Source organism: Carettochelys insculpta, chromosome 6 (assembly GCF_033958435.1).
Source record: "Carettochelys insculpta isolate YL-2023 chromosome 6, ASM3395843v1, whole genome shotgun sequence".
Classification (NCBI taxonomy): Eukaryota; Metazoa; Chordata; order Testudines; family Carettochelyidae; genus Carettochelys; species Carettochelys insculpta.
The window spans coordinates 64,735,346-64,752,009 of record NC_134142.1 but is presented as its reverse complement, the minus strand read 5'-3'; the positions used below and the strand labels follow the sequence as shown (position 1 = coordinate 64,752,009).

The 16,664-nt window shown below is 45.5% G+C and overlaps 1 protein-coding gene across 1 annotated transcript; it reads left to right on the top strand.

Moving 5' to 3' along the window:
* Nucleotides 1-2,845: 2,845 nt before the first annotated feature.
* LOC142014487 (acyl-coenzyme A thioesterase 1-like) lies at nucleotides 2,846-14,514 on the top strand. Its single transcript, XM_074997104.1, has 3 exons — nucleotides 2,846-4,150; nucleotides 11,025-11,227; nucleotides 13,403-14,514. The coding sequence occupies exons 1-3, from the start codon at nucleotides 3,568-3,570 to the stop codon at nucleotides 14,003-14,005; spliced, it is 1,389 nt and encodes a 462-aa protein (XP_074853205.1). The 5' UTR covers nucleotides 2,846-3,567; the 3' UTR covers nucleotides 14,006-14,514.
* The last annotated feature ends 2,150 nt before the right edge of the window (nucleotides 14,515-16,664 follow it).

Sequence of the window (16,664 nt, the reverse complement as noted above, 5' to 3'; positions counted from 1 at the left end):
TGTTCGTCTTTGTCTTTCATCCTTCGCGGTATCACACCTCTGGGACCTGTCACTAAAAAGAAATACAACAGTCCTCTATGGCTGGTTGACTTGGACTTTGCCTTTCAGTTGGTACCATTTGCTGGATGATGTCGTACTGACACCTCCCCCCAACCATCCACCCACACATCAAGAGCAAATTCTCCTGAAGTTTTTTTTTCTGTTGAGGGTCTGTTGCCAAAGATTCTTGGACTTCTAGAAAGAGGTTGGGTTATTTTTTTATTTTAGATTGGCCATGACGGGGTTTTTACGCATGGCAAGCTTGTGTTATCCATGGTTTAATTAAGTCCACAAACACAAAATTATTGCCTTACTGTTTAAGAAGCTGTTCAGGTGTAAGTCTGTTAAAACAGTTAATTGGTTAATAAAAGAGCACTTCCAGAAAAAAGTGTGTGTAGACACCTCAGGGGCCCTTTTTTTCAAATCACAGCCCTCCCTAGTGCAAGATTTTTTGATCCACAGTGTTTCCTGGCCCGCTTTTTATCGAAAGATCAGATCAATATTTCAATCTGCTTCTTTGTGTGTGGTTGCAATCTTTCGAAAGAAGTTTTTGCTGAAGAGATCTTCAGAAAGAACTTCTTTCAAAGGGCCACTGTAGTATAGCTCTAGCCTAAGTGTCCCTGATTTGAGAAAGACTTCCCATAACAAAGGCTAATAGGAAAAGAATCCTTCATTAAATCACAAAACTAATTGTCCCCAAATTCAATAAAAAGGGATTGTTCTATTAAATCCCATTCTCATACTGCTAGCTGATTTACCAGACAGGGAAACCTTGTTTGTTGGAGGTCAGCTTTAAAACCTGTCTGGCACCTCAGCAAAACTCATAAAATTATGACCCCTTTTCACACTTACAGAAGTCTGGCAAAAGGCCAGGAAAGCTCAGGAGCAGCCACTGATGGGAAGCAGATTTGGAGCTGGAGCCCTGATAAAAGGGCAGCATCTGAACTTTCGTGAACAGAAGCAGTGGAAGGTGTTCAGTTGAAGGACCAAAGCCAGGACACAGTAGCTGAAAGGGATGAAAGGCCAAATGTGAGAAGGGAAAAAGTTAGGTTTATGTTTATACATTTAGGGTGAGATTTTTTTTTTTTTTTGAGAATTCCAGGGGTGAACCCTGGAAGTCGTGGCTCTGAGAGAAGGGTAAGTGTCGCGAGGCTGTGGAAAGGAAGCCTGTGAAAAGCCCACAACAGGAAGAAATGCAGGAAGGCCTTGGCTATGGGTTATAGGGTCCCTGACCTAGAATCTGACACAGTTGGAATGCCTGAGTTCTCCTACCAGTTACTACTGTGGAAGCAAGAGACCAGAGGCCTAGTAAAAGTTTGGTCAAGCTATAGCCTGGCCTGAAAGGACTGATGGGTACTATGCTGAAGGTATGCAGAGATGAGAGATGAGACCCAATGCTTCTAGCTTAGTGATAACGTCAATCAGCTTTGAGATAAGCCAGACCCAGACAGTGCCAGCTCCCATTAATTAGAAGAGTAAGCTTTGAAGTTTGTCTGCTACTAAGCCATGTGACTACTGTTTTCTTTACTTGTAAAAGTATATATATCTGCCCAAATTGATGTTCGGGGTGAGACCTGTAACTGGCTAGGGGAAACTCTGTCAGTTGGTGCTCTCCCCTGCAGCTGCTTGTATATTCTAATAAAGAGTCTCTGAGAGTTTCTAACCAAACACAGAGTGAAGCTTTGTTTCTTCCACACTAGTGAAGTTGCATCAGGTAGCTGAGAAGGGCTCATGGACAAACAAAACCCTGAGAAAAGAGTGAGAACCATGGGGCCCAGAGCTGGGGCTGAAGACCTTTTGTCAGGACATGTAAACTTTTATTCTTGAGAAACTCTTACTCCAGAAAGAGTAAGCCTAAATTGTTTTGTGGCACCTTATAGACTAACAGAAAAGTTTAGAGCATGAGCTTTCGTGAGTTAACTCACTTCTTCAGATGCACCAGCTCATGCTCTAAACTTTTCTGTTAGTCTATAAGGTGCCACAGGACCCTTCGTTGCTCTACAGATCCAGACTAACACGGCTACCCCTCTGATACCTAAATTGTTTGTGACCTGCCTGACAAGCTGAGTTACAGAAGACAAATGCCAGGCCATACAAGCTTTTGGCCGTAGGTGCCAGATGGCATAGATGACTCATGTTTCCCCATAGCAGAGGGGCATAATTAAAGGGAAGGACATGTGATCACCCCATGTCTCCTCTGCCACACACCTTCTCTATCCTACCAAAGTTACTTCTGGGGAGAGGAGGGTGCTCTCTTCTCCTTCTGCACTCCTTCCCAGTACATTTGGCTGTGCTCCCTGGCAGAAGGGACTGTGCCAGGAGCAGGATGAAGCCACTTCCCATGCTGACTGAAGCTGACCACTCCAGACTGGTACTTTGTGCAGTGTAGCAGCTGCCTGAGAAAGCTTGACTGGAGGGATGGCTGTGGCTGCATGACCCTAAGCAGGTCTAGCTGTCTGGAAAAGGGGCCCAGAGAGCTGAAAATGTGCCGGGGTAAAGAGGGACTCTGGTTCACTCAGACGCCATCCCCAGCACCTATCCCCAGGCCAAAAGTCAGACTACCACTACCCTCTCCCCTGCTGGGCTCTCACAGGCAGCCACCATGCCACTATGGTTGCCAACTTTTCAACTGCAGTAAATTGCACACTCCTAACAACAACCAGACTGGGTCAGACAACAAACCTATACCTAACTCACAGAGCTGGAAGAGACCTCGAGAGGTCATCGAGTCCAGTCTGCTGCCCTCACAGCAGGACCAAGCACCATCCCTGACAATTTTGTTTTTAAATCTATTTGCCCCAGGCCCCTAAATGGCCCCGTGAAAGACTGAACTCACAACCCTGAGTTTAGCAGGCTAGTCCTTCAAATGCTGATGGACTCTCTCAGGAGAAAGTGCGTCTGCACATCTTTCCCAGGAAGTAGTCACAATCTGGAATATTGCAAAGGGGCAAAAAACCTCGCTAGGTGTAATTAGTAACTACACTACATAAACAACAAGAAGTTCTGTTGCACCTTGTAGACTGACATATTTTGGAGCATACCTGTTTGTGGACAAAGACCTGCTTATCAGATACATAAGTGGGGGGGTTCCAGAGGAGGATTTAAACCCTCATGCATCTGACCAAGCAGGTCTTTCCCCACAAAAGCTTTTGCTCCAAAATACCTGTTAGTCTATAATCCGGCTACCCCTGCATTACATAAAGACCTTTACAAAGGACGCCTTAGTTTAAGGTTTAAACTACGTAGGTTAATCCAATATTTAAAACAAATCCGTTCCCCCTTTGGTAGAAGGAAAATAACGCAATGTAATTCACAACAGATCCCACAAGTGGTGCCACCACAGCCGAGGAAAAATCAACAGTCCAGCACGCAGCCCAGGGCCCCGTGGTGAAAGAGCGCCCCGATACTGCGTACAAATACTCCCTATTGGCTCTTTCCCAGGGCAGAGAGGCAGGAAGTGGCCGTCAGTGCAGCACTAGAGCCGGTCCCGCCTCTATCCCCCAGCACTGGCCCATCTCCGGGCGGAAGATGGTTAGGGCGTCCCGAGTCATCACTATGGCAGTGGCCGCTTGGGCGGGCCGGCTCCTGGCGCACAAGACGCGGCTCCGATGGTGTCACCCCGCGCTCAGATCAGCCGCCGCTTGCTCCAGTATGGCGCCCTGCGTCCGCTTCTCGCCTCCCCTCCGCAGCCTCTTCGATGAGCCGCTGGCCATCTCGGCGCAGGGGCTGTGCCCGCAGCAGGAGGTCACGCTCCGCCTGTCCCTGCAGGACGAGGGAGGCGAGCTCTTCCAGTCCTATGCCCGCTACCGGGCAGAGGACAGTGGGGAACTGGACCTCAGTCGCTCCCCGGCGCTGCCGGGAGGCAGCTTCTCCGGCCTGGAGCCCATGGGGCTCCTCTGGGCCCTGCAGGCCCAGAAACCCTTCAGGAGGCTGGTGAAGCGGGATGTGCAGAGCCCCTTCTGCCTGGAGCTGGAGGTCTTTGAGGGCCACGGGCCCCTCCCGAGCCGGCTGTTGGCCCGGGGTCGGCACGAGCGGGGCTTCCTGCGGGACAGGGTGAGGCGGATCCCAGTGCGAGAGGGGAGGATCCGGGCCACACTTTTCCTGCCTCCTGGTGAGTAACCGGCCGCAGCTCCCTCCTCTGGCCGCCCACGTTCAGCCAGGGGCCGCGCGGGCTCTCCCCCGGGATTTGCCGCCTCACTCACAGCCAGCCGGAGCCCTCCCCGCTGAATGTTACAAACAGCCGTGCCCCGCGCCGTGCACAGCTACGCCTCGCAGGAAAGTGCGCTCCCAAACCAGCTCCCTCCGCCTTCCCGAAGCCGAGCTGCCCCTCCCGCAAACCCTGCGCACACCCTCATTCCGCTGGCCCTTGGCCAGCAGAAATCTATAAACACTACATGCAGGAGTTAGCAGCCAGTTCAAGGGCTCTCAGAAAAGTAGCACAGTAACTGGCCTGTGGTTCAGGGAGCCCCTAATACCGCTGGTTACACCCAGTGCTAGAGTATCTCAGTGTAACCCACCCACCTGTATGTGGTTAACTGTCCCATGTAGTGGTACCTAGACCAGGTCACAGAGAAAGAATGTGTTCTCTACAGCCTAAGCTGACAGCTACCTGGCCTTTACCTAAAGCTGTAGAGAGGCCTGCACTGAGCTCTGGAGGTCCCAGGGTCAGGTCTGCCTGTGGGCAGCTACCTAAGTACAATATGGCTGAGGGGAGAGCAGTCCTACACAAAGGCACTTTACACTGCTTCCATACTGTCATCATGGCTAACTCCAGGCAAAACAAGGGGAAGGGAGGTAGCTGTGGTTTCCTTCATAAACCTTTCTCAGATGAGTACTCACCCTACCACATGCAAGACCTTGGTCCATTTGCACCTTTCTGCCTGATATTTGAACAGGCCTGTGGCAAGTCTCTACTTTTTGCAAACCAAGTTCCAAAGGGGGAATATTGTTTATATGTAAAGGTCCTACCAAATTCATGGTCCATTTTGGTCAATTTCACAATCGTAGGATTTTAAAAATCAGAAATTTCATTATTTCATCTGTTTTAATCTGAAATTTCAGAGTTGCAATTGTTGGGGTCCTGACCCCAAAAGGAGTGTTGGGAGTTAAAATACTGTTGCACTTACCCTTGCAGCAGAAGCTGCTGGCTGTGAGCCCCGCTCTGAAGAAAGCCCCACTGCCAGCAGCAGAGAAATAAGGATGACATGATATGGTCTAGTATTGTGACCCTTACTTCTGCGTGCTATGTGTGGAGCTGAGCCTTCAGTCAGCAGCCACCACTCTTTGGCCCCTCCAGCTTTGAATGCAGCAATGCAGAAGTAAGGCTGGCAATACCATTGTCAAGGCTAATCTCCACTCTGGCACTTTGAGTGGGGGCCCTGCAAGAATTTTAAAGCACTTTGCAGCTAAAGGCTTCTTTCTGATCATTGAAAGTCCCCAAGCTCATAGATTCCTTGACCGTGTGTGATACACTGCAACCACCCAACTGCAAAAATACTCCTTGAGACTCCAGGAAGAGACACTTGGGATGTCTCCATATGGGGTAACCTTAAGCTCTTAACCCTCCCTCGAGAGAGAGAGCTTGAAAACAATTGCAATTCCTTAATAGCTGACCTTTCAGCCACGGGCCTGTGCACACAGAACCTCCTGCCTTCTAGGACACAGAAATCCGATCATAGTCTTAAAAGACAATTTTATCAACAAAAAGAAGACACACTTGGTAAGCATACCTACTTGCTAGGTGTTACAGAGCAACTGAAAAAAAGGCTGATTAAAAACAAAAAAATGTTTCCATGGGATGCAGTTTAACAGTTACAGACAGGTACATAAATCTTCAAGAGACATCCCACAAACCAAACCTAAAATTGTAGAAAATAATCTGATCACATCTGACTAAGCATCCCCTTTCTACTCACATATGTGTTGTTCCAATATTTAGTTCTAAGTATAGCTATTATTTAAAAATGCAATACCTGGTTCCTGCTTCATTTCTTCTCAGTATCTCTCTGCTGGCCACACAAAGACAGAAACAGGCATAGCACTGTTTCAGTTCATATCTGTCTCTTCCCATTGGCTCATCTGACTCCCTGCCAACACTTCATGGAGATTGTCAGGGACCTACTGTCTCTGTGCTTATCCCTTTACAGGTAAATTAGTTAACTGAATGTCTAGAAAAGATAAGTAGTCGTCTCATCCATCACAATCATATGTTTATGGTATGATATAGTATGCTCATCCATCACTATACGAGCACAATTGGTTCCCAAATTTCTGCTTGTAGGTGAAAACTCATAAGAGCGACACTAAATTCCCATTAAAATACATGTAAAAGTCTCCAGTTCATTCCAAGTACTTGTAACTTGACATAAACCAGTTGAGTTTAGGTACTTTTCTGATGTATTTTAATAATTTGGCACCAGAAATAGGGTGTAGTATATGCATGTAGAGCAGGGATTCCCAACCTGTGGGTCCCGTTAGATTTGTTAAAGGTCACTAGCTGGGCAGTTCCCAGCTGCAAGTGGCTGTTAAAGAAGCCATTTGCAGTTTCTTAATACTGCTGCCTCAGGCAGATATCTATCAATAGTGATAACTGCTGGAGATGGCAGCTCTCTCTATTGCTGGGATAGCAATTACCTTATGCCTAGGTGCTGAAACCTTAACACTTGAGTTAATTGCTGGGAGCAGAAGGGCTGGGGGAGCAACCCAGCCTAGCAGCCCCGGTGAAGAGGCTGTAGGAGGAGGAATGTCTAAGGCTGGGGCTGTTGAGGGATGCAAGAGGGGTCAGAGACTGGGGGAAGTTTGGGGCTGCAGAGAGAGTCTAATGCAGGAGGCAGTTTGGGGCTGCTGGAGGGGTGTAAAGATGGGGTCAGTTTGGGGCTGCTGGGAGGCGTGTAAGCCTGGGGACAATTTGGGGATGCTGGAGAACTCTAAGGCTGGGGGCAGTTTGGGACCTGGGGGGGCGGGGTTAAAACCTGGCTGAGGGTGAGGTCTGCGGGGCGGGAAGGGAGGTCTATTACAGTAAACCCTCAAGTTATCCAGGGATTGTTCCTGCAACCCCTGAATAACTTGAATTCTCCTGCAAGGGGAGGGGAGCCAGGAACCACCAGGGCTGGTCAGTTTCCTGGCTCCCAGAGTGGCAGTGGCAGCCTGGTTCCAATCTCCCTATGGCTTAGCGGGCTGGGAAACTGATCAGCTCACGGCTGGTCAGTTTCATGTTCCCCCAGTGCAGGGGAGGGAACCAGGCTAAGAGCCTTCTTCCTCTCTTCCCCCAGCCTAAGGGCTGTCAGACAGCTGCATGTCTGAGAGAAGGGAGGGAGAAGGCTGCAGCTGCGGGTCTCCCTCCTTGGGACTCCACGGCTGTGTCTACACTAGCCCCAAACTTCAAAATGGCAATGCAAATGGCCATTTCAAAGTTTACTAATGAAGCGCTGAAATACATATTCAGCGCCTCATTAGCATGCGGGTGGCTGTGGCGCTTCGAAATTGACGCGGCTCGCCACTGCGCGGCTTGTCCTGATGGGGCTCCTTTTTGAAAGGACCCCACCTACATCGAAGTCCCCTTATTCCCATCTGCTCATAGGAATAAGGGGACTTTGAAGTAGGAGGGGTCCTTTCGAAAAGGAGCCCTGTTGGGATGAGCCATGCAGCGGCGAGCCGCGTCAATTTCGAAGCGCTGCGGCCGCCCGCATGCTAATGACGCGCTGAATATGTATTTCAGCGCTTCATTAGTAAACTTCGAAATGGCCATTTTGAAGTTTGGGGCTAGTGTAGACATAGCCCATGGCTTCTCTCCAGCTATGAGGCTGCGAGTTTCCCCGCCTGGGACTCCACCTTTGGCTCCTTTCCAGCCGTGGGGCTGTGAGTCTCCCTGCCCCCTGGCCAGGGACCCCACTCATATAAGCAAGGGAAGTTCACTCATATAGTGAATAAAGATTGGCATATATGTTCCTTGTTTTAGCAAGTACTCATTAGTAAAATACTTGTTAAATGAGGGATGAGTGTATTGTCATCCTTGCTTCTGTGCTGCTGGCGGTAGATGGCTTACTTCAGAGCTGGACACCTGGACAGTGGCCACCACTCTATGGCAATCAAGCTCTGATGACAGCATAGAAGTAAGAGGTGCAATATGTTGCCTGTAAAATAACCTTGCAGTGCCTCTGCAACTCCCTTTTGGGTTACAACCCCAAATGTGAGAGAGACTGGTGTTATAGTATAAGGTAAAAGCACACAAAATATCAGATTCCACCCCGCCCTCCAGTGGGAGAGTGTGCGACTAGATTTCACAATCCATGACTTGTTTTTCATGTCTATGAATTTGGTAGGCTACTACTCCTAAGCCTTAGGTTGGGGTGGACAATAAAATGGCAGTGGTTTGCCAGATTTAGCCCCTGGTGAGCTGCCAATGCCGTATTTGCTGCGTCTCCACAGGTATGGGCAACTTCTGTTCCCATTCGCCATGGACTGCTGTTTCCAGCCGTGGGAAGGTGTGGGAAGTGTCACAGACTGGTGCACCACTTTCTGCAGCTTCCATTGGCCATGAACAGCGGTCCACAGCCAACAGAAGATGCAGTTGCCTGTATTTATGGAGGCACAGGTAAATGCAGCAGCAGTGGCCTGCCAGGTGCTAAGCATGGGGAACCTGATCCAGCCTGCAGGCTGGTATTTGCCCACCCCTGCCTTAGGTCTATCACGTGCCTCAGTGCGGGGTGGCAGAGGTAGGGGACTCTATTTCACTATCCTTGCTCAGCAGTGGAGCTGTTCAAGTTAGTGAGGACATATATGGGTAAACCAAACTGAGCTATATCTTCAATATCTAGTGTGTGTATATTTGTCTCTTTTGTCTTGTTAGTTTGGTGGAGTATCTTAGGCCAGGGGTGAGCAAACTTTTTATGCCATACCCAGCTTTTTGGACGTGCACTTAGGACCACAGGAAGGGATGTGGGTGGGGGTGCACGCTGCCTGGGAGCTCAGGTGCTATCTGGGCAAGCAGCAGCTCCTCCTGGGGGAGGAGAGAAGCACTATGGGGCCAGGCCGGCTGTGGTGCCATGGGGGGACCCCCTCTTCCTGACTGGCTGTGTGATCGGCTCCTCTTCCACCCCTGCATCTTCCACTGCATTGCTAGCCTTCTGGCACAGCTGCAGAGGGCTGGTGATGCAGCAGAAGATTGTGCTGCGCTCCCCCTTATAAAGTGTCAAACCACCAGTGTGTGTGCCCCTCTCTTGAGCAGTGATAACAAAGACTGAAAAAGATGGCAGATGCACTGAAACTCAATCCAGCCAAAATGGTGCCAGAAATTACATTAGCAGCCTTGACTGGTGGGGTATGCTCACTCTTTATTTCTCATATTCTTAACGTTAGTGTCTTTTTGAAGTCTCCAGTTGCTCATCATATGCCCTGGGATCAATGGCAGTCAAGTGTGCTTTTTAATTTTGCATGCAGCCTCACCTGTGATATCCAGAGATTCATCTAACATCAAAATTATATGAGTATGGGTTTTCTGTGTCAGCCTGTACTTCATGGTTTGAATACAGAGTATATAAGATACCAGCTCTTCCCATGTTATACCATGGCCACTGGAGAAATGTGGTGTTTTTTATAATTTCATAAATTGTAGATTATCAAATAACAGGAATAAATGGAATTATTTAATCAAAGTTTAAAATCAGATATTAGTACAGCACTATACAGAATACAGGAACACATACTTTACCACCCCATTGATGGTGAAAAGAAGGCACTTTGGTCCCTTCCTGTTGTACCCAGTAGGATCTTGGCAGTGCAATTCACATCCCAAAACCTCTGACCTTTTCTCAGGTGAGACAAATAAACTAATTTCTGGAGGAGAAATACTTTTCCACAAAGAGTTGCACTATGTGTTTTGTTTTGACATTCTCATTGCACTTAATTACTTCTGGGATTTCTTTTATGGTATCTTTAGGTTACATGACATAAGATAAAAGGGAATTCTAGTTTGGTCATTATTACTGAGAGCTGTGATAATCAGAAGTTCTTACTATGTTTATAAACCTCTTTCAATGGATCCTAATTTCATCCATTAGAGAAAACGTGAAATAATAAATATCAATTTCCAGTTTTGTTTATAACATACTTCAGAAGACACATTTAGTAGTTTAAGGGCTATTTTCCCTGGAAACCTGGACTATAAAGACAAGTTAAAATCTAGTTTTAAACCGTTGCACATATTCCATTATAAAGTTCATTTTCCATTCACCCATGGGGCTTAATTGAAGGACAAAGAAAATTTGAGTTTAAATATAGTGCAACACTTAGATTCACAATAAAAATACATATAGAATGTTTAACATACAAAAATGATAATAATTAATAGTTACTAACACATGAGCTAGCACTCACCACCTGATTATAAAATGAGGTAGTGGCCTGTTGTTAGTGAAGTTCAAGACTCTAAAACTTACCTTTTTTTTTACCTTGGAGCACCAGATCTTGGATTTGATTACTTTCAGGGAAAGCGCCATCAGTCTTGAGGCCTTCTTTGGGGACTGGTCAGGGTGGAATCAACTGAGAGACAGATAAAGGATTAAACGAACTGGAGATTTGTATTTACTATACAGTTGATTTTGAGGGGGTAAATTTTATTGAAGAATAAAAAAAATTAAAGCATAAAAATTATGGTTTTTAACAATGTATTGCACTGAAATCATAAGATAGGCATGTGGGGACATCACAGTCAATAATGGCTTGTGTCAATATTTCTTGGTTTCTTCAGTAATTGCAAGAATATGTAATATTATCCATACCTGTACACGACATAGCAGGCTTTCTGTTCTAATCCCTGAAGTACTTACTAGTTTGTGGAGAGCCTAGTGAACCTTAACGTTGTAAATTTTCTCTTAAAGAAAAGATAAACAATTCTGGAGCAAGATAAAGTCCAAATGGTTTGAAATTTGGAATGTAACGGGAAAAATATTGAACTAACTACTCCCCCTTCTTATGGTCTCCTACAGGAGATAGCCCTTTTCCTGGAATCATTGACCTGTATGGTACTGGAGGGGGGCTCCCGGAATATAGGGCAAGCTTGCTGGCCAATCATGGTTTTGCCACATTGGCTCTGGCTTTCTATGCTTATGAAGATCTCCCCAAAGATATGAAGGAATTCCATCTAGAGTATTTTGAAGAAGCTGTGAACTACATGCTGCAGCACTCACAGGTCAGTTTATTTATGGGTGTTCTTATGATACCTGCAGTTCTCATGACAAGGTTGTTATAAAGAGGGCCATCCTTGTGATGCCAGGTGCCCTACGCACCCTGCGAGGGGGGAGCTGTGCTGTGGAAAGGTGTGAGCCGATGCCCAGGTGCCAGCTAAAGGTCCGGTGGGGCAAAGGGGGTGATGCCGCACCAGCAGCTACGCTAAGCAGCCAGGGCAGGCTGGATTCTTTGGTTTGCGTTTAGTTCGGGTACAGCAGCTAGAGGAAAATTACACTTATTAGAGGCTTTAACAATTACCTTTTATTTATACAAAGATAGAAACAATTTAACTTAAGAAAAGTTTTAGACAAACTAGCTAGCTTAAACTAATACAAGTAATGTGTACACAAGAAAGGCACGTTGCAGGTGTGATTTTCACCCCTGCCTCTTAGACCTGGTGAAACCAGAGTCTTTCCCTCAATTCCTATAGGAAAGAAGTGTAATACAGTTGTAATTCTTACCCCTGCCTCATAGATCCGGTGTGACCCAGAATCTTTCTCTCAATCCCTCGGGAAGAAGTAGATACAAACCAGGCATCCCCAGTCTTGGGAGTCAATACCGGACCTGGCCAGCAGGTGTAGGTGATCGGAGCTCAAAGGGGGTGGGCTGCCAAACTACTCTTTATACCCCTTTGGTCATGTAGGCTTCTTCCTGGTCTCAAGTGACCAATTGGGGAGGAATGTGTTTGAACCCCAGGTTTCCCAGGGAAGGTGCAAGGCTCAATTCGCACCTGTGAATTGTGGACAATTGGGCACCTTGGAGGTGATGGGTGGAGGTTCCCCGTTCTTCCTGGGGCAGTGATCAGGCGTGTCAATTACCGATATCAGCCAGAAGGGCAGCTATTAGCTAGCCCATTCACTGTCTGGTTTCTGTGTATGGTAGAAAGTCTGGGTGAGACAGCACACCTGCGTTCCCAGGGCATCAAAGGCTGCCTGTCTCCCTCTCTGTCTCTCCCAGTGGGGGGGAGAAGAAGAAAAGGCCAAATGGGGGGTTCATGTCTGGCTACAAAAGGGCAGCACTCAAGGCTGTGAGATCCTCTGGCATGAGCTGTGGGTGTCAGGGCAGGGAGGCTAGTGGGGGAGCAGGTGGGAGGCATCAGGTGGGGAGTGATGCAAGCGGTGGGCCAGTGATCAAGAAGGGGCAGCCATGCAGTTGGCCAAAGCAAGTGGTTTCCCCTGCTAGTAACAGGGTCACAGCTGGTGAGCAATATCTGGTTGCAGCCAGCAGCTGGGGTCAGGTGATGGGGTTGGCCACTGGAGCTGGTGCTGCCCTCACCTTGCTGTCCCATCCCAGCAGTGACCCTAGGCACACATAGCATGCAAGTATATAAGGCACCACTAAATTTGGGACACTGGTGATTCAAATTTAGTGGTGCTTTAGGCAGTTGTGTATGTCTACAGATGGCCCTGATTGTAAAGCACTTTTTGATATGCAGCGGCTTGTGCTTAAAATCTCAGCTCTGTCAAAGTCCATCATAAACAAGTTTTATTGGTAGTCCTCTGTAGCTGGTTGACTTGGACTTTGCCTTTTAGTTGGTACCATTTGCTGGATGATGTCATACTGACACCTCCCCCCAACCATCCACCCACACATCATTAGCAAATTCTCCTGAAGTTTTTTTTTTCTTTTGAGGGTCTGTTGCCAGAGATTCTTGGACTTCCAGAAGGAGGTTGGGTTATTTATTTATTTTAGATTGGCCATGACGGGGTTTTTGTGCATGGCAAGCTTGTGTCATCCATGTTTCAATTAAGTCCACAAACACAAAATTATTGCCTTACTGTTTAAGAAGCTGTTCAGGTGTAAGGCTGTTAAAACAGATAACTGGTTAAAAAAGAGCACTTAACTGTTTAACAGTTTGGATTCGGGTCATGTCTTCCTCTCCCCCATTATATTTTCTGTCGTTTTAAAATTCCATGCCTTTCATCTTTGGAAGGCCCTGCATAATATTACCCCTATCTCCATATTGTGGGTTGTAACCCAAAAGATGTGGCATCATTCACAAGAGGTTGTGTGGATTTCTATGAAGTTCATACAGTTATCAGAGTTTGAATCCTTACAGATAGTATGGGTAAAAAGGTGTCATAGACATAAAAGATTATTAATTTCCATTCAGTGCTTTGCTCTCTCTTCCACTCAGGTTAAAGGTCCTGGAATTGGTGTAATTGGAATCTCCAAAGGCGGTGACTTATGTCTCTCCATGGCTTCCTTCTTAAAAGGCATTACTGCTGCAGTCATCATCAATGGCTCTGTTGCCAATGTGGGTGCAGTGCTACGGTACAAGGATATCACCATTCCACCTCTTGGCTTCAATATGAAGCGTGCCAAGATTGATAAATCTGGTATTGTAGATATTGTGGATGTCTTGAATAACCCACTAGAGGGGGCTGACCGTCAAAGCTTTATCCCAGTGGAGAATGCTGAGTGCCATTTCCTGTTCATTGTTGGCAAAGATGATCATAACTGGAAGAGTGAATTCTTTGCCACTGAAGCCTCCCGTCGTTTGCAGGCTCATGGAAAGGAAAAGCCTGAGATAGTCTGTTACCCTGGAGCTGGGCATTATATTGAACCTCCCTTCACCCCAATGTGCTCAGCCTCAATGCACCTGTTGGTTGGCAGCCCTGTCATTTGGGGAGGTGAGCCCACAGCTCATTCTGTTGCACAAGTGGATGCTTGGCAGAAAATCCAAGCCTTCTTCCACAAGCACCTTAATGGTAAAGAACGTCCAACACCCAAGCTGTAATGTACCTGGCTATAAGGTGCATTCTACAGATAAAGTTACTAGTTATTCAGATTTACTTGGGTAAAATATTTTTTCATGAATATGAAAAGGAATTTGAGTGAATACATCTTGAAGCTAAATTTTGTTTGTTACCCCCTTCCTATCCATGTTGCTGCTGGACATTGGGGGTTCTGGGGGGGTTTCTGTTTTCTCAGATAGTGGAGTCTGACCCACTTGCAAGTCACACTCCCCCAGTTGAGGATTATTACTAACTATGGTTAACTTTCACCCAGTGTACTATGTGGGGATTTAGACTTGACATGATTCTCAGTACAGTCTCATGGTTTGCCTTATCAGAAATTGAATTGAAGTATTGTTAGTCTGTTGCTTCTGAATTACATTAGTGTTTATTGGTTTAATGAGTTTCACAGTCCAGTAGCTTGCAAAAACCAAGCTAAATTTGATTGCCTGTAAGAACAACTCAGTGTTTTATGGAGATTATTTTAAATTATTAAATTTAAATAAATATACATTTGATGTGTGAGGATTTTCTTAGAATTGTGCTGGCAGTGACACAGGTTGCCTACTATGTTTCATTATAAGATCCTATAGTCAAGTGACTATAATTAGGGCACTCAAATGATTTAAAAAATTAATCACAATCATGTGATTAAAAATTAATCCTGTGATTAATCATGCTGATAAACAATATAGAATACCATTTATTTAAATATTTTTGGATGTCTACATTTCCAACTCTATTGATTTAAATTATAGTACAGAGTACAAGTATACAGAGCTAACTTCATTTTTTTACAAATATTTGCATACTAAAAAACAAAACAAATAGTATTTTTCAATTCATCTAATACAAGTACTATAATCCAATCTCTGTGTCTTGAAAGATGAATTTATAGATGTAGAATTATGTACAAAACTGTGTTCAAAAATAAAACAATGTAAGACTTTAAAGCCCATATGTCTATTAAGAGGATGTCTACGCTTCCACGAAGATTGACCCAGTCAGGGTCGATCTTCCGGAGTCTGATTTTGTGTGTCTGGAAAAGATGTGCAAAATTGATCTGTCTGATGTCAGCAGTCAGACCCTGTACTCCTCACTATTGTGAGGAGTTAGGGAGGTTGATGAGGGAAACGCTTCCATTGACCTTCCTTAGTGAAGACAAGGAAGGTAAGTCAATTTCCGATATGTTGATTCTAGCCGCATAATTGCCTTAGATCTACTGTAGACCTGCCCTTAGTCCTACTTCTTTTTCAGCCATTGCTCAGGCAAAATTTATTTATGTTGGAGATAATGCTGTCTGCTTCTTGTTTACAAGGTCACATGAAAAAGATAACAGGTGGTTGCATGACACTTTTGTAGCCAATGTTGCAAGGTATTTGCATGCCAAAGATGCTAAATGCCTCTTCATGCTTCAGCACCAATCCTGAGGACATACTTCCATACTGATGACACTTGTTTAAAAATATGTATTAATTAAATTTTGACTCCTTTGGGAAGAATTATATATCACCTGCTCTGTTGTACTCACATTCTGCCAATGTTTTATGATATAGCAGTATTGAATGATGACCCAGCACATGTTGATTTTTAAGAACATTTTCACTCCAACATTGAGAAAACATAGAGTACCAATGTGTGATTTGTAAAAAACAACAACACCTGGAACACAGTTTAAGAATCTGAAATGCCATTGAAAATCTGAGGGACAAGGTATGGAGCATGATTTTGGAAGTCCTAAAAGAGCAACACTCCAATGTGGAAACTAGAGAATCTGAACTAAACAAAGATAATTAACTTTCTGCTTTCAAGTGATGAAAAAAAATGTGTTGGTCCACGCTCCTTTATACTATTATGGAGCAGAAACTGGAGTGATGGAAAAAAACCTCCATGCTTTACGAAAAAGGGTTTCTGAATATAAATATGCATAACTCAGAGATGATTTGCACAAAATACCTGATGTAATCTACCAATTTTAATGTTACAGTCAGCTGGATCTGTATATGACCTATGAACAAAGAGGAAAGAATGCAGGGCTTTCCATTGAAAGGTCTGTCATGTCTGGGAGTTGTGTGCCTACCGCTGGATAGACAGCTGATGGCCCAGAGAAAGGGAAGCAAGACAGTTGCTCCTCCAGTTCTGGCAGGAGGGCCTAGGAGCATCTTACTGGATTTGTATCTGTAAACCCAAGCTTCCCACCTGTCATTTAAGTTTAGGCTGATCATCCTGTTTTTACCAGGACAGTCTGTTATTTCCGATCTGTTGATCTGCTGTTTATAGAGCTGCCTGGGAGGTCTGGCGAATGGGTGAGGCAGACTCAATTGCAGGATATGGAGTTACCTGGGCCTGCTGAGCTGGGGAAGGTGGTAGGCTCTTCAAACAACAGGGACCTACTGTTTATAGCAGCATTTCCCAAACCTTTCCAGGGAACACTGGTGTTCTGCGCCATGTGAATAGGTGTTTCATGAAAAATTTTGATGCAAGTGATATTTTTCCTTCTAAAATATTAAATAAGAAATTTGCGTGTACGAAAACACTAAGCTATTTGAATAGTATTGAGATTGTAGGTATATTAATATTTATAATACATTCATAATAGTATAGTTATGTGATTTGTGCCGAAACCGAGATGCAAAATCGCTCTTCCCATTAAAGACAACA

Coding starts and splice junctions, on each gene's coding strand:
- LOC142014487 (XM_074997104.1), top strand. CDS start 3,568: ATGGTTAGGGCGTCCCGAGTCATCACTATGGCAGTGGCCGCTTGGGCG. Junction 4,151..11,024: donor CACACTTTTCCTGCCTCCTG/GTGAGTAACCGG, acceptor GGTCTCCTACAG/GAGATAGCCCTTTTCCTGGA. Junction 11,228..13,402: donor ACATGCTGCAGCACTCACAG/GTCAGTTTATTT, acceptor TCTTCCACTCAG/GTTAAAGGTCCTGGAATTGG.